Source organism: Vanellus vanellus (assembly GCF_965231255.1).
Source record: "Vanellus vanellus genome assembly, chromosome: 1".
Classification (NCBI taxonomy): domain Eukaryota; kingdom Metazoa; phylum Chordata; class Aves; order Charadriiformes; family Charadriidae; genus Vanellus; species Vanellus vanellus.
The window spans coordinates 101,371,699-101,394,280 of NC_138905.1; the positions used below are offsets into that span (position 1 = coordinate 101,371,699).

General features: G+C 36.2%; 1 protein-coding gene across 1 annotated transcript in view; it reads left to right on the forward strand.

Moving 5' to 3' along the window:
- Positions 1 to 18,238, forward strand: part of ARL13B (ARF like GTPase 13B) — a 43,925-nt gene extending 25,687 nt beyond the window's left edge. Inside the window, exons 4-10 of the mRNA XM_082498303.1 lie at positions 4,878 to 4,983; positions 8,253 to 8,455; positions 10,361 to 10,457; positions 11,665 to 11,893; positions 12,372 to 12,488; positions 12,943 to 13,011; positions 18,048 to 18,238. Of these exons, the coding sequence (XP_082354429.1) occupies positions 4,878 to 4,983; positions 8,253 to 8,455; positions 10,361 to 10,457; positions 11,665 to 11,893; positions 12,372 to 12,488; positions 12,943 to 13,011; positions 18,048 to 18,124 (898 nt within the window). The 3' untranslated portion in view covers positions 18,125 to 18,238. The remainder of the gene's footprint in view (positions 1 to 4,877; positions 4,984 to 8,252; positions 8,456 to 10,360; positions 10,458 to 11,664; positions 11,894 to 12,371; positions 12,489 to 12,942; positions 13,012 to 18,047) is intronic.
- Positions 18,239 to 22,582: the final 4,344 nt, after the last annotated feature.

Below are 22,582 nucleotides of genomic sequence, written 5' to 3' on the forward strand. Positions count from 1 at the left end.
TCTAGTTGCTTAAAAAATCCTACTTGATATAAAAGCAGTTGGTGCCTACCTTTCCTTTATTTTTTTGCTTAAATTGTTTGTTACACTAAGAAGGTTCCAAATATACTTTATGTGAAATTGAAATAAGCCAAGCATGATTTTATATATGAAAGCTTCTCACTCAGCAAACTTAATATGATAAACCAACAGACACTCTCCTGTGCTTTCAAGTATGTTTTGATATATACCTCCTACAGCTTTTTAAACATGAAAAATTTCTATATATGAAGTTCTACTGACTTGGAAAATTAAAATCTAGGTCTATCCTTTAAGGTAACTCCAACGTATTCCCTAAAGAAGGAAGTTTTATGCATAAAACTTGCCTTGAAACCTAGCATTCCTGTGCATGAGCAGCAGAGCTCTGAGACTATATTCACCCAGAGAAATATCCAGTTCTTTGCAGGGTAGACATCCATTATTTGTATGTCTTGGCACTTAGGCACATTTCCATTCTAAACCACGCTACGCAGCCTTTTTCTGATCTTTGCAACTTTCTAAACATTAAGCAGAAGAAAAACCTTTACCTTTTAGACTTGTGCTGGTGGCTTTCTTGTTTATCCTTTACAGAGAAACTCCTGAGGGTAAGCTTCAGTATAATCTGAAAAACATTGTCTTGAATATTTGCCTAAGTAATGTGTCTTGAGTGGCATTCCATTAAGTATTTTCTGCATGCCTTCTGCTTCTAGTTCTTAAATAATTGTCCGAGGGTTCATCTTCAGGAGCGGTGGTGTGAGAGAGAGAAGCTGACTTCTGCAACTGCAGTAGACAGGCAAATTGATTACTTGCTACTTGGGGAATCTGGTTCTGCCTGTTTGAAACCCAGCCTTGCTGAGAGGCGGATCACTGCTGGGGCTGCCCAGGAGGAGGAAGTGTCTAGGAGCGGCTCCCTAGATAGAGAGAGGCCTTGTAAGCTGCAAGCGGAGCACTGCCTACCTATCAAATACAAGTGTGAGTGCAGGGGTTGCTTTCTTCTACGCTGAAGCACGAAGGAAAAAGGCAGCAAGGCTAGGTCGTTCGTACATTTACTCGAAAGGGGAAAAAAAAATCCAGTGTCATAATACGCTATACCACAGTTGGTACCTTATAAATATTTTAACACCCATTTGTCAGTTTGACCTAAAGGCTGAAGTGGGAAAGGGGTATACAGCAGGAAATGTATGACCTGTGCTGTGCCAGTTCAGTTATTAGGGGACGTAAGGTGGAGACAGCTACTTGGCTATGCTACTGTTCCAGATGCAGCACCTTGGCTGTATTTTTTTGTATTGGGGGTGTTGGTTGATGAGAAGCTCAACATGAGCTGGCAATGTGCACTCAGCCCAGAAAGCCAACCATGTCCTGGGCTGCATCAAAAGAAGCATGGCCAGCAGGGCAAGGGAGGGGGTTCTGCCCCTCTACGCTTCTCTCGTGAGACCCCACCTTGAATATTGCATCTAGCTCTGGAGCCCTTGACATAAGAAGGACGTGGACCTGTTGGAGCGGGTCCAGAGGAGGGCCATGAAGATGATCGGAGGGCTGGAGCACCTATCCTATGAAGACACGCTGAGAGAGCTGGGGTTGTTCAGTCTGGAGAAGAGAAGGCTCTGGGGAGACTTTATAGCAACTTTCCAGTATCTGAAGGGCATCTACAAGAAAGCTGGAGAGGGACTTTTTACAAGGACATATAGTGATAGGATGAGGGGTAATGGCTTCAAACTGGAAGAGAGGAGATTTAGATTAGATACTAGGAAGAAATTTTTCACTATGAGTGTGGTGAGGCACTGGAACAAGTTGCCGAGGGAAGTTGTGGATGCCCCATCCCTGGAAGTGTTCGAGGCCAGGCTGGAGCAACCTGGTCTAGTCGGAGGTGTCCCTGCCCATGGCAGGGGGGTTGGAACTCGATGGTCTTCCAGGTCCTTTCCAACCTAAACCATTGTCTGGTTCTGTGATTCTACGAATACCGTCAGTATTGCAACAGGAGTGCTGTGGAGAAAATGGAAGCTAATTGACCAAAAAGACAAATCTTACGCCTTTCAAGATACTAGAGGTTAAAAATCAGCAGCTACTGCAAGTTATAGGACATTAGTGTCACACTCACGCTGAGCTATGCAGTTTACCAACATTTCATTCTGCTTCAGCTGTGCTTTGTAGAACGTGCAGTCCAATAACATAGTAAATATTGAAGTTACTTAATCTTGAGGTGAGAAAGGCTGTGGCAACAAAGTCTGTGTTCGGAAATATTTTCTTCAATTAGATCTAGATAGGAATTGACAGCACAGCTGAGGATTGCTTTTTGACATTAAGGGGCAGTGCAGTAGGATTTTCAGATTGTGACAAAGATAGGTTAAATGAGATAATTGCTTCCAGTCTTTTAATTACTTTCCATAGCTTTCTTGAATTTAATTTCAGTTTTTTGCTGGTTTAGCTTTGGCCCTGCTTCATAGCCAAATACTGAGAGGACAGTACTTTTCCTAGCTGGGTGGTGGGAATGAATAGTGCCAGAGTATCATAAGCACGTTGAAAATGTAATAGCTTCTGTATGTGCATTGAACAACAGCTAGGGAATTTCTACACTAAATCATATAAAGTACAAAGTACTGTAGAGTTACTCTTTTTGTTGAGAAATGGGAATGGATTTTCAGAGTGGGGGGGGTGGGTTGGGAAAAGCCTTGTGCTCTTTCTAGCTCTGCAGGCAAGTCAACAAAGTTGATCATGGGTAGGATGTAGGGGTTTTGATCCCCACGCTGATAAGTATGCTTTGGGACTGCAAAGAAGAACGAGTGAGTATGGATGTTTGAGAAGGTGTCTCCATGGTCTCCTTCATAAACTCTACTTGAAAGGAAAGACTAGATAATGAATCATAGTGTGTAAGGTTAATGGTGATGAGGAATGGTTTTTTGAGCTGTAGATGCTACACAGCTTTTTCTTTTAATGTCTCTTTGAGATTAAAAACTCTCTTGGGAGTAAAATAATTAAGAACTGAGGCTGTAATATGGGGATTCTGGAAAATGGGAAGGAATAAGGTCTTAGATCAAACTGAGGTGCTGACAAGTTCTGCTAACTGAGTGAATTCCTACTGTTGTTCCCTCCCTGCAAGGAGTAAGATAAGTCCAAATTACAAGTGTTGGCCTAACATTCCCTAAGAGCCATTTGATGATGACTTGAGATTTCAGAAGAAAGGCTATGATGTCTGGTCCCAAAACCATCTGCCATTGAGTTAATGGAAGCTAAATATTTGTGATTTTATCCAGACAGTTGAATCAGAGTTCTCTTGAAACGGAAAGGTTGCTAAATTTCAGAACAACGTTAAAATCAGATTGCATTGTGTGTTTATATTCCAAAATGGTCTACACTGATTCAAAGCAAACAGCACCAGTTGTCATGCTGAAAAACAGTAACTTTGAACAGTACTCTGTTGTGAGTGAAATATTATTTAATGTCTTTTTCGTTCCTAGAGATTTGCCATACTAGCTTTTAATTAAAAGAGGGTAAAGGGAGAGGAAAGACTATATATCCTGTTGTCACCAAGAGTGTTTGTAGAAGATGGGAACAACCATTTTTCGACTTGACCCCTCTATGAACTTTTGTTTATTACTTATACAACTCTCAGACCCTCAAGAAACATTAATTATTTCCTATGGATTTGTCTCTTTTTGTCATTTTTGTTTTTCTGTTTAAAATATGTATTTTGGATGTCTATCTAACTGTCTCCATTTGTCATTAAAATTTGCTTGTAAGTGAACTCAGAAAATCATTGACCAACATGACAGCAAGTTTGCTTTTTTAAGTTTCTTCTTAGGGAATACAACTGCTTGGCTAGCACATTCCTAAATACTTAAGTAAACTTACGTTGTTAATCTTTTTCTGACATTTTCTACACATTGCTTCATGTAAGCTTTTCCTTTGCTTCTGACAACTTACCACTTTCTGTATAGAATACATTTACTAGGATAAACGCGTGTTGCATTTATTAGGGAATGACTGAGAAGATTTTAACCCGTTTTCCTAAAGAAGTGAGGCACCCATGATCATGGTGGCTGTAAATCATCCTACCTTCTTGGATGTTGACCAATTTAAATCCATTTTAATCAAGAAATTGAGGGCTTGAGGATAGTTAAATTATAGATTGGATGCAGTTATGGAGCACATGGAAGACAAATCTGATCAAGAATAACAGTCCCTCAAAAAATTAATATCTTTATCTTCTGGAGTCTTCTTTGCTACCATATCTCTAAGAAATGAGACAATGATGACACTTCATCTTACAGAATACTTATTTTGTAAGTGATGTGTTTCATAGACCATTTTTTTTTCTTCCCTCTATTTAATAATAAAGTATGGTTTGGGAGCTATTCATGCAAGTTCCTGCATCTGAGCTTCGAGTTTTACTTACAAAGAGCAGGTTCAAAACATTACAGATGAAGTTGTTTGATGTCAGAGAGAAATTCTGGATAGTAGGCAGATCCGAGATGATAATGAAACAGTATTATGTGGGGAGATGGGCAAGGATTGGAAAGTTGCAAAGTTCTGAACTTTGATTCATAGACTCCAAGATTGTGCTGTGTAGCTTTTGAAGTAGAATGGTACAGTCTTTTACATCCGTCTTCTTAGCTATAAAATATAATTGTTTTTTCTATGGGTGCTTATTAATTATTTAATGTTAGTATCAGCTGAATATAGTGCATGGACTAACACTTTTACTAAGTAGAAAGAACAATTAAGCATTGAAACTGAAACCAGACATTTTCTCTTTACCTTCTCGTTCTTCCTTTTCTTCCAACTTTTGTTAAAAACTTAGCTTTTGGAGATGTGAGAATCTCTCACATAGTGGTGCTAAGTGTTTCGTTTGGTCTTTTCTTTAGGTTGGCAAATAAGCAGGACAGAGAAGGAGCTCTGTCAGAAGCAGATGTAATCGAATCCTTATCTCTGGAAAAGCTTGTCAATGAACATAAGTGTCTATGTCAAATTGTAAGTATGTTTTACGATGCTTCATTTTCTAATAGACATGTGGTTCTTGCAATAAGGTGGGGGATTGTGCCACATGCTGTGAAACTGAAACTAGAACCCTGCAATCCCAGCAAAGATACAGTGCATATATCTGTTTTGCAAGCAACTCTACTGTTCACCTTGACATTCTGCTTATGAATCTGTTGAAGAAATCTTTACAACAAGGTTCTCAAAGTGTACCTGCTGGTCCACTCTGAAACCATGTAAGAAAAATTAATTACTGATGTGATTTAAAACTTGTTTAGTTGGACAGCAAGTTCAGTATTCGACCTTTTTAAAAAAGAAGCAGAAAATAGAATTTGCCTATGTCGACATTCAGGAGGGGTCACTGTTGATGTGTGATGTTTGTCTCATTTCTGTTCATAACTAAAACCGTCATTTAGTGTGAGTGACCATCTGGCAAACAGTAAGAACTTAATCTAATTCCTAGTGCTTCTAATTCCCGGCACAGTAGTCATCAAAGAGCACTGTTAGAGCTAGTTAATATCTGTCCTAAAATGACTGCATTTCAGATGTAGTATTCACAGTCATGTTAAAAATATAATAATTTTTAAAAGGGAGAGGGGGAAAGGGGGAAGAGCCAAAACCAGAAGTCTATATGAAGGCTACTTAACATTGGTAGTATTTTGGATAATTTGTCCAAATCACTAGTCCTTGAAGTTTTCTTTAAGCCTTAGTTTTAATCAACCGGTTTGTTGTTTAACTATTTGTGGGGTTTTACTTTTATAAGCTTTTCCTAATTGCAATAAGAAACATTTTAAAAGGTAATGAGAGTTATGCTGTTATTAACCATAATTAGGAGGCAATTTTGCAAAATGATTCCATCTGGTATTTGGGTTTTAAAATTTAAAAAAGACTTTTAATTCCCTAGGGAGAGTTGCAAAATTCATAGTGTACTATATATTGCTATTGTTTTCTCTAGAAAATTAGGTTACAGCAGGGCATAGCTAAGTTCATTATGGAATGACTCTGAGGGCATTTCAGTCAGTGGATTTTGCACTATGCATATAGCAATCGTGAAAATAAACATTGCAAGTTCACAGTTCTTTTCTGAGGGACTTCTGTAGCAAAAAAAAAAAAAAAAAAAAAAAAGTCAATATAAATGACCTGAAAGATTCTAGTGTGTTTTTCCAGTGCTTTAGAATTACTTCATTTATGATATGTTCCAGTAAAATGCTGCTCTTTTTCTCCATTTATGTCTTGAGTTTAATCAACAAAGAAACTAGATCACATACTCTAAGTTATTTTAGCTGGAAGCAGGTGAGGCTCTTATGTACTCAAATGGGCAGCTTCTTCACTAGGCTCATTAAATGTAAACATGGTCCCAACGTGTTTCACTGTGATGACTCATGGTGTGAATTTAAACAGAGGTGTTATGAAACAAGATTTTAATAAAATTAGGCAAGGACCAAAAAAACTTTTGTTTGTTCTTATTCTTTTAGTTAGTTTTCTTCTGGATCTTTAAATTTCCCCACAAAATAGTAAAGCAAGTGAAAGGAGTCATTTGTCTCGCTGTCACACAATGTCAGTGAGAATGACCTTCATAATTTTCTTTTTTAAAATGTCTGTATATTCTACATTTCTAAATCTATATATTTTAGAACTGAATTAGAGTAACAATAATCTTTGTGCAAACCTAGAAGAAAATTGCCTCAGTGCTGTCTGTTGTTTTATCTTAGTTTTCTCAGAGAAACAAAACATTATTGTCTATACATCTTCTCCTTGATTAGGTTCTGCTAGAGAACATTGTAGTGTTCCACAGTAAACAATGCTTATATTTGAAACTTAATTTAGACAAAGTAGGAATGTATTGAAATGCAAACTAGGTTTGGCACTCTGGGGGGAAATAATGGGTAAGAATTATTTTTTTCTGTTGTAAATAGCAGATACCATGTCTGAATACAGTACCATTTAAATGCTTGTCAAATGAAGAGATAACACAGAAAAGTTTTAGTTTTGATGTTGGGGAGTTAGTTTTTTTCATCTTTCTTCATTCATGAACACAAATCAGTTGGAAATATAATTTCTTCATGTCAAATACATAGCTGGATCCATTCAACTGTTCTTCAGCAAACAGTTCAAGAGACCCATATAGTGCTCCAAAACATTCTGGAAAATAGTTCTGAAGAGATCTTGAGAGGTCATTTAGTCCTTTTCCATGTTCTAAGCTAGAATCAAGCCATATCTTTTTTGTTGCAATTAAAGCTGATTATACTTGTCCTCCTGACTATGAACATGAAGAGCAAATTATTCTTTGCCTATGTGCAGTTATGCCTTATGTTTTTGAAGGCTATTAACACATGTCCTTGAAGCTTTTTCGTCTTAAGAGAAGAACCACTTCTATTTCTTCGATGTTTTCTTACCAGCTGTGTATTCATAACCAATTTTGTCGGATTTTTCTCACTATGTTCCTCGATTGCTTCCAGTCAATCCACTTCCAAGATTACCCTCCAAGTTAGACAAAGTATTCTAAACTAATAACAATGGGTTTTGCACTCATCTTCCAATAGATTTGCCTAGATCCTGTTTCTCTTGCTTGGTGATGAGAATACCATGACAGAAGTTTTACTCCAATCAAGCACCCCTATTCACAAGACCTGTTCTGATCTAAAAAATTGAATTGGCTTGGCAGTTTTTCTGACAAATTCACGCTGGATGTTATTTATCCCCTAGGTGCTTATGAATAAGTCTTAACATTTCTTTCATGAACTGATGCTAAGCTGATTCTCTTGCATCTCATTTTTTCTATTTTACTAGATAAGTATAACACAGGCTATTGTAAAGCAGCAGTGGAACAGAACAGACATCTTTGAGGTTGATAAATTATATTTCTATATAGATGCGTAGGTATGGATGTGTAGAGAAACAGGTGTGTAAATATATGTATATACACATAGCAGGTGTGAATGTAAAAGGTGTGTGGATATGTAACAGGGGTATATATATGTCTAGAGATAAGCCCACAGACGTTTTTCTGTGCAGTATTCTAGTATTTTTGGAAAAGGACTGGAAATAATGGTATTTGGTAGAACTAATGTGATTTTATTCTTGGCAAAAAAAAGCACCTAAATTTATAGAATACCTCTGTGCAAATGTATTTCCCATACTTCTCAGTGGTTTGCAAGGTTCAGAGTAAACAGTAGTTGTTTGGCTGATTTCTTGTTTTCAGTCAAGGAAGGCAATCTGAACTGCAAATAATATTCCCCTCCTTCTTCTCCTTATATTTACAGGAACCTTGCTCAGCTGTCATGGGCTGTGGGAAAAAAATTGATAAATCAATAAAAAAGGGATTATTTTGGCTTCTACATATCATAGCAAAAGATTTTGATGCCTTAAATGAGCGCATCCAAAGAGACACTACAGAACAAAAAGCATATGAAGAACAAAAGAAGCTAGAACGAGCTGAGCGAGTGAGAAGGATACGAGAAGAAAGGTATGCTCTCTGTAATGTCTCCTACTTCCCCTTCGTCCCTTTTTCTAAGACACTTGATTCATTCCTGTCATCAGCAGCCCACCATGGTTCCTATTAGAGGCTGATGTGAATCATTTTACAGGGACATTCTCACAAAATTCACTGAGCACCCCTGTCGCCCCATCTGCCTTATATATTGCAGAGATTTGCAAGTCTCAGTTGCTTTGAGAAGTAACTGTGAAGCTACTGTGAAGTGTCTTGCCTCCTACTCTTGCTGATTTGGTTTACTTCACGTAAATTACTTAAGCATATTTTAAAAACCTGGAATTTGACACAGTCCTCATATATATTTCACAAAATTATAAAAAAATACATATGCAGCTAGTTTGCCAGGTGTCTCTGCATAGACAAAACCCCCTGACCTTATTGGATTGCGTTGGATTTATGCCATGTTGAGAGGTGTAGCAAGGAGGACTGACTTTGAAACATGTCTCAAAGAGATTGTCTGGTGATATGGGCATTTTCCCTATACTCTGTTCCCACTCAGTGATCTTGATTGTATTTATTCACTGGAAGAATTGGTTGGGTCTGAATTAGATTAACGGCTTAAAAGTTTTGCTAAACTCTCCTGGTGTCTTAGAGGAATGCTAACTAGCAACTTCTGCTGGTTTTACCTGTAGCTGAGGACTTGTCTCAGATATAAGAGATGGCATTACCTCTCGTCTTTCTGTTTTGCATTAAATCAATTTCTTACTGTAAGAAACAGGTTATTCTTGATTCAAGTGTAATTCTGTTTCATTATGTATTTTAATAATTCCCCAGACTGCTTTTCGTTCAGACTTGCTTCCCTGAATGTTTTCTCAAAGTGCACTTCCTCTACAATATGTTAGTAACAATGAACTTGTTTCAAATGGAAGACCAGAGAGTAGAAGTGCCAGTAAGTTTTAACACAGTACTGGTCATTCCTTCCAAGAAGTATGGTTTCATGGGTAGATCAGTGATGTCCTCTGCATTCCCATCTGTGCCTCCAAACAATGGGGTTACTTCCACTCTCGGTACTTGCAGCTGTAAAGTAGATGTGACAAGGACTTCCTATGCGCAGGTACCTTCAGATCAATCGACGAAAAGTGTTTGATGAGCATATACGATATATTATTTAATACATAGTAATTTAATATTTCTTAAATAGAGATCTGATACATAAAAAATAACTAGTGCTGGTGCAACAACAGTGTACTGGGGTTTATGTGCCTTTCTGAAGTTTCCTCTTGAAGCAAATATGATTCCCTAACTGTTACTATGTAAACTGAACCGTCTGGCACCAGTTCTCCCTTATGTATATTAAGAATAATCTAGAATTATGAGAAATAGAGGTGAATTAAAAATAGAAGAGGTTTTAGATAGTCTAGTTTCCCACTACATTTTTTTTTAAAAAACAATTGAATACCTGGAAAAAATTGTTATAAAAGTTTACCAGTGTAAAAGTTTCAGCAGGCTGTTGAACAATCAAAACCTTCCAGTGACAGATGTATTCTGCCACATATCCTGTCCTCAGAAACTGCTTCCACTTCTTGAAGTGCTGATTGAACATTCTGGCACATAGCAGCATGTGTTTCTACCTCTGCCATAATATATACTTGTGCTTTATTGATGTTAGCCTGCCATTGTGATTTCTGTAGAATGTAGAATTTTTCAAAATACAGAAGCATATCGTAAAAGTCAGCTGGCATAAATGGGAGGATGAGTTAGATGACCTTATAAGTGTTCTCTACTGTGTAAAATTTATGGCTTGGCTTCTTCATAATTCTTTGTTCATCCCCCCTCTCTCTCCACCCGCCTCCCCCACCAAAAAAACAAACCAAACCAAAAAACAACACTCCAAAACACTAAAACAACAACAATGTAAAACAAACAACAACAACAAAGGGAAAGAGAAGAAGGAAGAAGTGTACCTGATGAGGAAGATCCTGAGCCTGGGAACTCTGAAAACCCCTTCCAGCCTATATCTGCTGTAATCTCTGAGGTATGAGAATATGTGGAAAGCTGAATTGTTTTAGACCTACTGCTAACAAAGGTCTGAGAGGTAATGAGAAAAATGGTTCGTTATAAAGAATTGTTCTAAATCTGTCTGCACAGCGTTACTTTATTTATCTTTTTTAATCTTGGCAGTCTCGTTTTGTGTGCATTGAATCAATGCTTTAATGTTAAGAAAATCCCCTATTACTGATTCGAGGACAAAAAGTTTTGTAGACACAGTAAAATAAAGGTATTGTAAACAGATGACTGAACACATTTGCTAATTAAACCGCTGGATATTCAGGACTGGAAAATATTCAAGGTCTATCAGTTTCTTGTACAGTGTTTTAGTGATGTAGTGAGTTATATAATATCTCCCTGACAACTTCAACAGATTTCTGAGCATAGCCTGATTTCTGTTGAAAACTGAGACAACTGAAGAAGCATATTAATATACAAAGCTGCCTTAACCTGGGTTTCTGAGTTCAGATAGTTCTTATTTATTGCAACATATTTTTTTATCAGTGGACTTGAGATAACATAATCTCAAGAAACACACAAGCTCTCAGAGACTTTTCCAGTAATTCAAACATTTGCTTCTCCCCAGGACAAAAGTGCCCATATCCATATGTCTTGTAAAGTCAGCTACATGCACAATAATACTCTTTACAATAACATACAGAGTAAGAAGAGATGGATATAGCTGTGAGTATTGCGGAGACAGTGATTTAGTGATATAGAAGCTGTGAAACAGCCTATCGTTGAGTCTGTATGACACAATTGGTATTTGACCAAATCATGGAAGCACTTTCTGGATTCTTAAACTCTGCACATGTGTATTTTGTTTTAACTAAAACATTTTAAAAAAATAAAAAGGATAAGTGAAGAGGAAAAAATGAGGAGTTTTCTAACCTTTTGCACAGGACTGTTGATATTGTTTGTATAGCCAGCATTTCTTTTTGGCACATGACCAAAAAGAAAGCAAGAAAACAGGCTATAAACCTAAAGATCATTTCTTTTGCTGTTAATCCTTTTCCCCCGCTCCCCCCCTTCATCTGAGCAGCATATTGGAAATTTAATTTCTTCACCGATTTGAAAATATTTTCTATTCTACATGTGGGATGGAAAAATATTTTAGGAATATTTCAATTTTTGTCTTATTAATCAGTTTACAGCATTACAAGTTGTTAAAAAAATCTTTTACTTTTTGTTAGAATGAAAAACAAATTGAAAAGGAAAAGAAGCGGCAAAGGTTGGAGACTGAAAAGGCTACAATTGTCTTGAAATCACAAACAGAGCAAGAACAAATGGATCCCCCACACTTCTCATGTAGCAGTAGCCAAAATACAAATGATAGTAGACTAGAAACATGCAATTCTACAACTACGCAGCTTTTGCAGCATGAAGAGAATGAGCAGCAAACCTCAGAATGCCTTGACTCAGGTAAAACTGCTTCCTTATAACGCATCATTTAATGTTACTTTTCACATAGTTCTTCCCTCTCTGTGTATTATTTTTCATGATACCACACGTCAATTTAATCTGTTGAAAACATAAAAATGCACCATTAGGTTATTGTATTGGAAAATCTGTTTCAAAAAAGCACCTTTTTGGTGGTGTGACTGATACTGTAGCTGAAACTAGGTTCATTTTTATCATAATGTTTTTTTTTTTTATCATAATCAAATCAAGCTAAGTTGAATTTCTTTATTACAACATAGAATTTGCATATACTTTATGCTTACAATTTATTTGCTATAGCAAAATGTCGTGTAAATTTTACATTTCACATGCTTTTGTGTTTAAGTTTGGACATAAAATGCTGATGCATTTTACCTCAACAACTCTATTAAAAGATGATCTAACATATTCTCTGAGTGTAACTGTATAATATGTAATGCTTTACTTCTGTTTGATATAGATAACAGTAAGAAAAAAAGTAAAAAACCAAAATTAAAAAGGGGCCACAGAGTAGAACCTGTTAATGCAGAAGATGCTGTTCCCAAAAATCCTACGCCACCACCAGCACTTCCACCAGGTAAGTGTGCTAACAAACAGTAATCGATGTCTCAATTTGTGGTTATTAAACCTTTAAAATACTCATTTGTGAATGATGAAACTGGAATGGCCTCCATACAGAGATAGGCTTACTCTCCAGGAAATCTTTGATGCAGATTCCCACTTGATGGTATGAACTTTCAGCAGTATTGATTTGATCCCTTCCATGGAGGGGAAGACGTTATCATTTTCACAAAAAAGAGTAAGAGAATTGACTGCTCGCTGATGAAAAGTGATTAAAAATATCAATATTTTTAAGGGTATATCAGTTTATTTGTAAATTATTTCATCATTATTCACCATATATACAATATATTATATACTTTTGGCATTTCTAAATGCTTTGATTTCTTCCAAAGAGAACTGGCTTCCATACTTTTCATCAGACTCAGGTGCAGTCGTGGCATGTTTTGACTGTCTTTGTTTTCCTTTAGTTGGCTGGGGAACTCCCAAACTTAATAGACTTCGAAAACTTGAGCCTCTTGGTGAAACACATCATGCTGGTAATTGAAAATATTTTGGGGTTTGTACTTTTTTAAAGCATTCTTCATTGTTCATTCACTTCTACATTCATTTCATTCTTCATCTTTTTTTTTTTTTTTAACTTCTTAATGCTAATTTTCATTGACCAAAAGCTAACTCTTTTGCTTTGTAGAAAGCATCTTTTTGATTTTTCAAGTCTTACTTATTTTTTTACCAAAAAGAATAAGTTCTCTGAGATTCCCTTATAAAGTTTAAAGTGGCACGGCATATCAGAAGCTATTAACGATCTGAAGTTATTGTCACAGCAGCATGCACCTACATGCTATCATGTGCGATATAACAGAGAGTAACAGGACCAGTTACTTGAAGAGTTCGAACACGTATTGCATTCAAAATGAAAGTTTCAAAGTATATTTCCATTGTCCATGTATAGACAGTTCATCATTATCTGATGCAATGGGGACAGGAGTTGGGTTACCTGGATACTCGAAGAAGTCTGAGGTACTCAGGAGAGAGGATACTGCAGAAACACCTCAGCAGGACTGCAGAGATCCAGCTGGGCTTGTTAATTTGGCATCCATAGAGGCTCTTCCACATCCAGGCTGGTTCTGCACTAAGCTGCCTGTTTGTTTCCACGCTGATCTTATGATCTGATCTGGAAGTGCTAACCACTTCACAATACTGAACCCAAACGGGCCCCAAGTATTTCTGCAGCTCTGTGAACTACAGCCCACATCCAGATGAATTTCTATGTGGAAGCTGACTCCTTGTGTTGCCTCTTGAGATAGTCTAAAACGTCTTCTACCCACTGCTATTGTCTCCATATGGTTTTAAAAGCGTAGTCTGGAAGATTTTTGTCCTTGATTTGGGGGTGTTTTCTTGTGAGAAGGAAAGCTAAAGACATGGGAGCACCTTGAATTAAGTGCCTTATGTTAGCAACTGCAAATGAGGGACTGCAGTCCCAGCTATGATGAAAAGCTCAGCATAAATTTGGTTGCAGAAGTAGTGAGACTTCCAATGGAAAATTAGGTTGTTGGTCTGCAAGGAGAGGTGTCACTGATAAAGCTTGGGATCTGCTGCTTTACCTGAAGAGCCAGTATCCCTGAAAGTTCACAAACTGGTAGGATAAATAAGTTTAATAACTGGAAACGTCATGGTGTAGCCGGCAGATTCTTGATTTCTCTCTTCAGTAATGACTATTTTCGGAAGACCATGGAATATCGTTTTTCATATGCTCATACTGCATCTTTTTTTCAGTTTTAAATGATAATTTTGTCATTTTTCTTACATTTTTGTTTTTCAAATTTTGAAAAGCCGTGTGAATATGGAGACGTCTGGAGTAATATGAGATGGGGATGACCAAACTAAAGCAATGGGAACACTTAAACAAATTGAACAAAGAGAACATTAATCGAGGAACTTATAGAGAAAGGAGCTCAGTGTGGCTGTAGTGATCCTTGAGCTTAAGCCTGACTTGAACTGATTGTACTACTATCCTGTAGTACAGCACCATGCGGACGTACCTGCTGAAGTTTTGAAGCAACAGAACATGGAATTTCTCTGCCAAACAATCAAAAGATGCCTAAAGAGGAATTAAGTTCTCTAAAGACTAGATATTTATTTTTCACAGGAGTGTAATACATGTGCATAAAATGTATTTTTTAGTCTTAATCATAAAGCCATCTTGCTCTTTTTTTTAAAGGCATATAGAGAGAAGGCAGCAAGAAAGAAAAGCCTGATGAAGAGGTAGGGAGGGGGAGAAAGGGAAGGGGAGAAAGGGAAGGGGTGATACTCAATTTTTATCTGTGCCTAAGGGAGGTGTTGCATTTTGTAACAAGAGCATGGGTGGGACAAAGAGGAAAAAAACTGTTTAAGTAAGTTTCCCTACTCACACGTGTACAAGTTAGTAACCTGATATCTGTGTTAATTTAATGCATTTGTAACATAAGGATAATAATTAAAGTATTTTGGAATCTGACAATGGAAAACATGTTGGTAGGGGAATGGTCTCTTGACCAGAGGTGTAACCAGTGAGATCAAAGGAAACTTGGGAGTGCTCAGAACTTTGCAGCTGAATTCAAGACTTTGCCTGCTCTTCGCCGAGATGTTTTTTTAAGGAATTTTGAGACACTCACAAGATTGACACAGATACAGGAAATCCTGAGAAAGCAAGAAAACATATATTAGGAAAGCACTATTTATAAATGAAAACAGCTCTTCAAACTCATGGTCCAGCATTGTCAAACCTTTAGTTAGGTCCTGATATCCAAGAGCATCAATTACTTATTTTGCTTAAAGCAGTAGTTTTTCTACTCGGACCATTTGAGAGCCATAGAATCATTTAGGTTGGAAAGGACCCTTAAGATCACTGAGTTCAACCGTTAGCCTAACACTGCCAAGTCCATCTTGTGCTGATTTTAGCTTGCCATCTCTCCTTGCCCGTTTTCTGTCACACAACAGTGTTTTTCAATTAGTTTTTACGTATTTTGCAGACGGAGAACCTGCTTTTGCTTGGAAACTTATTCGAGGTTTCCTAAGACCAGTGGAGCCTACCTTTGATCCATTTTTAAGAATATTCCCTGAATTGCATCTTTCTGAATACCAACTTTTTGGCTGTCCCTTCAGCACAGAAATAAATAGAAATAAATCAGTTATGATTTATTTTGAGGGGGGGAGGGGAGGAGAGTCCAGCTTTGCCCAAAATTCACTGTAAAGATGGTTTTAAAGTTTTTCAGTCATTCAACCTTTGTGAAATAAAAAGGACTGGTTTCTATATTGGTTTCATGATTAATTGACATAAATGTCTTGAAGGCACAATTTGCAGTGAAAGCTCAAAGTATTTTTTTTTTCATTTCCTTTAGTAAAGCTTTCTTTTCTGTGGGATTTTTGGATTCTCTGAAGTTCACTGTTTTCTATAGCAATTCTGTCTAGCAGTTTTCTTTGAGAAACTGTTACTGGCCAAGTGGCTGAAAAGTCTTTGGATACAGGGCAAATGAGCACCTACCTTCACGCAAACCAGTCTATAAAACCACAATTCCAGTAGGATGACCAGTAGATGCTGTTGTCAGGACTCTAAGTAAAATTGTTAGTGTCCATAAAAGCCAGGAAAGAAAAAAGTATTTAACAGTCTGCTTTTAAAAGTTTAAGGAGCCTTGGTTATGCATAGAGGTTATTTTCAGAAGTACTCTCAAAGTCTTTGTCCGAGAGTGTAACAATTAAACATTTGATAGCTCCTCAATGTAAGTTAAGAAAACCCCTTAAGCTTCAAAACAAATACGACTTTTTGTACTGTCAATTTCTGGTAGTCCATGGAAAAACAGAGGAACAGATGTTTCTCAGTATTCCCATGTATTCTAGTACAGGTCTTTGTTAGTTAGGATAGCAGTTATTCCTTTTATTTTGGTCTTAAAATTGATTTTTTGAAGTGTCCCAAATACAAGGTAAACCTCGGTGCTGAAATATATAAAACTAGTGTAGTGTGAGGTTGAAACCACCTCCAAAGGTCTGTTTTTTAATGATTTTTTCATTAAAAAAATGTTTTTCATCTGTTTTCTCAGACATAAATCTGTCATAATGATTTGATGTCCAAACTGAAAAATTTAAATGTTGGTGAGCAGGCTATTTGATATATATATACAGAGAGTCATTTTTGTGTTATTCTTAGCAGAGAACATTATGTTGGATGTTTAGGCAGAGTTAACAGTTCATAGAGTCAATTATATAAATCTTTAATTATAAGCTCATTTTCACTAAAGACCACAATTTTTCCAGTCATGCTAATGATTCTAGTACAACACTAGGTAGTGAATGCCTATTTATTGTCACTAGAGGATACATTTGCAAGAACAATAAACCTCTCTGATTACAGGAGGTAAAATTGCCTGGAAGCCCTAAAATTGTCCGCCAGGCCTCAAGAAACTAACTAAAAACATCCATTGTACAGGTTTTTTGTTTTCCCTGTAATCATTGGTTGCAGTACTGTTGCTTTTCACATGCTGCTGTAACACTGAATTAGCTCTATTAAAATCAAAGGCTTTACAACAATAATATAAAAGTGTTATTATTTTACTGATTATATGTAAGGATTACTAAAACCTTGATCCTACAAACATGTACACATATTCTTAGATTAATGTAATCCAACTTCCTTTTTTTTTTATTTTAGCTCAGGAGTGCAATTTTAGCACAAGTTGTTGCATATGTAGAACAAGTGGAATATATTTTTCTTGGAAAATTATGATTTATTAAAGCTGAATTTTGTGTTGGCAGGCCATCAAGGCTTTGTTGGGGAGGAGACTGTCTGTATAAACAAAATTGAGATTTGAATACTTCAAAAAGCTGCTTTTATTTTTTCTTGATTTCTACCTGTTCTCCTTCTTACCATCTTTCATGATATTATTTTGCTTGTCAAATGCTTTGCATGTACCAGTCTGCATGTTTTTTTTTTTCTTTTATATCAATTACAAATATTTGAGAATACTTGTTATTCTCCTCTGGTGTACTTAATAACTTTGTCTTGGACAATTTTACTACTTTAAACTCCTTTATTGACAGAAGGAAATGTTGCGCTTTTATCTAAAAATTCTTAATATAGTTCTTTTAGAAACTTAGTATAGCTTTCAAGATAGATGCCATGCATAAATGGTCCCAAAATTTTGGATGTTGCATAGCATTACTGTCACTTAAAACTTTATTGCAATGCAGACTTGGCTACAGCAACATTCAAATTTTGATACTTTGTTTTTTCAGTTGTTATTTGTACACTTTGGCTGTCTCACTTCCTATTTTTAGGTACGTTTACAGATTACCTTTGAGCTTGATTTTGCAAATGCTGATGCATATATAACAAAATGTAATTAAACTCTGTTTTGGCCAATACACCTCCAGACAATTAACACTATGTCTGAAAGTTGCTGGTAGGAATTAGCTCTGAACTTGTAGGCTACCTAGCTTTCACTAAGGAAGCAAGAATTTACCTTATATAAACAGCCTTTAAGCAGGGGAGGTGGTAAATAACAGATTAACGTGTTTTTCTTCTCTGGCATTTCTTACGCAGATTTCTATGGAAAGCCTCTGCCCCCGCTGACTATACGCCAAAGACCCAACAGTGATACCCATGATGTCATAGCTTAACTGGCTCACAAATAGTATTTAAAAAACATTACTAAAAAAGGTATCTCAGAAACATTTTTTGTCCTTGAAAGAAAATTTTTAAAATGACAGTCTATCAGCTTGTTGCAAAATAACTTGGTGACAATTAAACATGGAGTTCGTTCTGTTGTACTGAGTTGATCAGACTTTGTCATTTACTTTTCACATCACCAGCTCTTCTTCAGGATTTAGCATGAAATCAAGAAAGGTCTATGTGTCCATGGATGCTCATATGAACATGGTATTGAATATTTAGTGGGTTTACGTGTGAAAATACATAGCTGTAAACCTGAAGAAAAATACCTTCAAGATCATATAATTCTGGATTGTATGTTCTCACCAAGACCTTTCTCCAGGTGCTGCATAGTGCTTGGTAGTTTTGCAGCTAATAAATGGTTCTAAAGCATTTTATAAGATTCATGTATGATAAAGTGAATATGGGAAGGTTATGCAACAAATATTGCGTATATTTTTCTAACTTTTTATAAAACTATTTGAAAGTTTGACTTGACCTACTACCAATAAAATGGTACCTAGAAAGCATTAGAAAGCTGATAGTCAAAGGCATACAAATAGAGTATGTTTGACTCCTACGTTTCTTTTACAGTAGCAATAGCTCTTATTAGGGATTACATTACCAGATGCATATTTCGTATTTCTGGCAATCTGAAGGGGGAGGAAGGTAGAAAGGGAAGTCTAAGATAAATATATTTTATGCAAAATTATGCTATGTGAATTGTCTGAAAGTTTTATGTGTTGTTTTCTTTGTTTTATTAACTGGGTTTGGCATAGGTTAAAATGCAGTTGGAAAAATAGAGCTGAATATTGTATTTTCTACTACATCATACAAGAAAGTTGCACATAATGAAAGTTTTGCACTAATTCAGTCATCAATTCTGATGGAAAACTGAATCAACCAATATGCATATGAGCTCCAGCACTTTTTAATCTTGATCATACTAAAGCACCATCTTGAAAACAGAAGAAACTCCAGATTATTAAGGATTTACATAGTATTTCCATGTTGTGTGTTAATTTTACATTAAGACAATCACATACAAATGATACATAAACAACAAGGGTTACAATTGGATATATTTCTATTTAAATGTTCTGTATATGCTCTTCTTCCTCTTACATTGGAGACAACCATTGGTATATTGTGTAAAGGTATATCATTATGCCATTTAGTTACAGCCAGGATGAAACCTCCATTCAAAGGCTTTATGAAGAAGCGTTACTTGATGATTTTCTATTACGCTCTCAGTCTTCCATAACATGTTATTACCAAAAAATGCAATGTATATATTCAGCATTTTGACATTAGAAATCTTACCATATACCCCTTGCAGCAATGAGTTACGCAAATGAATATCTACCATATTAATCAAAATGAAATTATTAACTAAGAATTGTAAAGTGTATGTTGGGAGGAAAAAAAAAAATCAGTCTTAAGAATATTAAGTTTGGAATGGGTGGAGAGGAATATTCCCAGTTTGCTAGCTTAGTGTAGGGATGAAACAATTTGTATGTGACTGTCAGCATAAGAATACTTTTGTTGTATTCTAATAGTGTAACATGGTTCAGTTTGATTACTCTCAGGATTTAGTCTTTTTCACTTCAAATATTAAGTGGAGAGGGGGGCCTGCATAAAAGTTTACTTGTGCAATCTCAATCTTACTGTCTTTAGCTATGTTACCACTTAAATTTTTTGGCTTACAGGCTCTAAATTTGCAATCTTATTTTTTTTTTACAGCTTCAGTTTCTAGAAATGTATTACCCTTTTATTTTAACACTAATCTGAAATAAATTTTAAATTAAAATTTTATTAAAAATAAAGCTAAGTACTGCTGTGGAAACAAAATTTGAGAAATTGAAATGAAAGATGTTGGTACTTATATGTGAAATATGTGGTATGTGTGTTGTGTATGTGGACATATGTATCACTTTTGTTTCTGCTTTTAAAATAAATTTTACCAATATATGACCAAAGTACTAAAAATGTTCCATATAGTTTTGTTTATTAGTATGCTCTGTAATTATTTACTACAGTAGTTTTTTCAGTAATTTATACTACCTTGACTTTTTATTTTATTTACTCAAGATGACATTTATGTATAGAACAAAATCAATGCACAGCATCAACATGTTTGCCGTATTATCATAAATGTACAATTTTTCAGAAGGATGTATAGTCATAAATGCTTAATGGCTGCAAGTCTCATTTACATTGCTAAAATGTACAAGAGAGAGACTTTATACACAGAATCTTTGGATATTTTTACAAATGCAATGTGATCAAATTTAGAATATATTGATAGATTGGCACTAAGTTATGTATATATGTATACATATCAAGTGCTTTGATAGTGCACTTAATATTTGAGAGGTAGTAAATTGCACAGTTGTAAGTTGAGAGGTAATAATTATTGAACAAGATAGAAGATTTTCACAGGGTCCGATGCTTTTCGTTGTCAATAACATCACTTTCAAGCTAAGAGTATTTGTACTTAAACACGAGTGGTAAGTACACAGAATTATGTTACATAAGCAGAGCACTTTGCAGTATCTATGTGCAACTCTAAATACATTTTAGACAAATTTTTTTAAAGGTGGGTTAAATGTATCTTCTAAGATGAGGAATAATAATCTTCATGAGCTGAATTAGTGTAAAAGGTAATCAGTGCTTCTAAATAAGTCATTCTCATTGTTTTCTTCCTTTTTAGCGAAAACCTAGAATCCACAGAAGGACCTTATTCAGACATTTAAAGGTTTTAAATAGAAAATAATAACTATAGTTGTCTTATTAAAGGTAGGTATATTTGATGTCCATTAGGTTAGGTTTAGTGACGTGGTGTCTCCATGTAAATAATACACAGAACGTGACGGACATTCATACTGAGGCGAGTCAAAACCACTGCGATTTTAGAAGAATCTATTTGATAATCTTGTGAGATTTCTATTTCAATTCCACAGTCCTGATGGAGAATTAGAAAGCTTTAAAAGATTTACCTGCAACAGACAGACGATGCCAGCTTTCTAATGGCCCTCTTGTGAGCCCTGGTTACGAGGGTCAGGATGGAGGCAGCAAGGCGCCCGCAGAGGGGCCCACGAGGCAGATGTAACTGGCAATCCTCGAGCGCATCAGTCACCCCGCTGGCTATCAGTGGGGCCGACGAAGGCCCTGTGCAGCAGGCTTGAAGCCTGTGTTATCTCTCGCCTCCTGGGCTGAGAACTCGATAGGAGCTTTATAAAGGCTGCGGTGGTTATCCTTTCCTTGAAACCCAAAGAACCGTAACGCTGTCCTCTGAAGGCCTACCTGTCACTTAAAAATGGCTTTCTCAGTTTTGCTATTTTAGATGATTTTTAAAATAAGGTTGACAGGAGTGGTCTCATGACAATTTTCTTCTCTGGTAGAAACCAGTATGTTTCCTGAGAACAGTTATTTTCGGGTATAATGATGCCACATTAGAAAAGACTGATGGACAGTAACAAAGCAAGCAGCACAGGCGCTTTTTTTTTCCTTTAAATAACTTTTAAATGGTGTTTTTTCCACTAAGATATTCTAATATTTTAGTTGAAAACTTAGTACTGTAACTTCAGGGTGCTACCCACTTTGCCATACTGTCTTTTAGCTTCCTAGCTTCTGGAATTCATTCAACTTAAGTATTTACTATTTTGAACAGAACATACTCCACAGTATTTCAATAGATCCATCTGTAAATGGAGTGAGGAACTACATTTTAAAAGTAAGTGTAATTTGAGACAAGTTTGTCTTAGGACACAAGAATCTCTTTCTTGTTTGGTTGGTTTTGTGAGAGTTTTTGGGGGTGGGTTTTTCTGTTTTCTTCCCCTACTGTTGACATAAGCTGTATTTTCTTGCTTAGGATTGCTCTGGCAACTGCTCTACAGTAACAAAATCTGTGCTTTCCAGAAGATTTTAGGAAAGTGGACCATGGCATGGTTAACAATCTATGTGTACTTCTCAGTCAATATGAATTTAAGATCACTTCAAATTCTCTTCCTGCTGGGCTGATGGAAAGATTGGGCTGGTGGAAAGATGAGAGAGGGAAAAGTTGATTGAGGATGAGTAACAAGAATCAAAGTCCTTGCATCAAGCCAGGTATGCGGGTTAAACTTGTGAAGACCAATAAAGCCATGTGCGGCTAAGTAAGGTAGCCGTGCTACTGAAATAATGATTCCCTGATAAGCAACTAGATAATAGGCTGAAGGACTGAGGAAGAATAAGAGATTCAGGATTGTGAAGTGTACACATACACTTTAAAATTTTCTTCAGAAGGCGGTAGATTTTGCAGACTTCAAACTGATGCTTAGTCAGTCTTACCACCATGTTTGCATTCGCTACTGCTAAAAGCAGTGTCCTAAAATTTATCATGCAGAAAAATACACTCTAAAAAATGTTTCCCAAAGACTACCTAA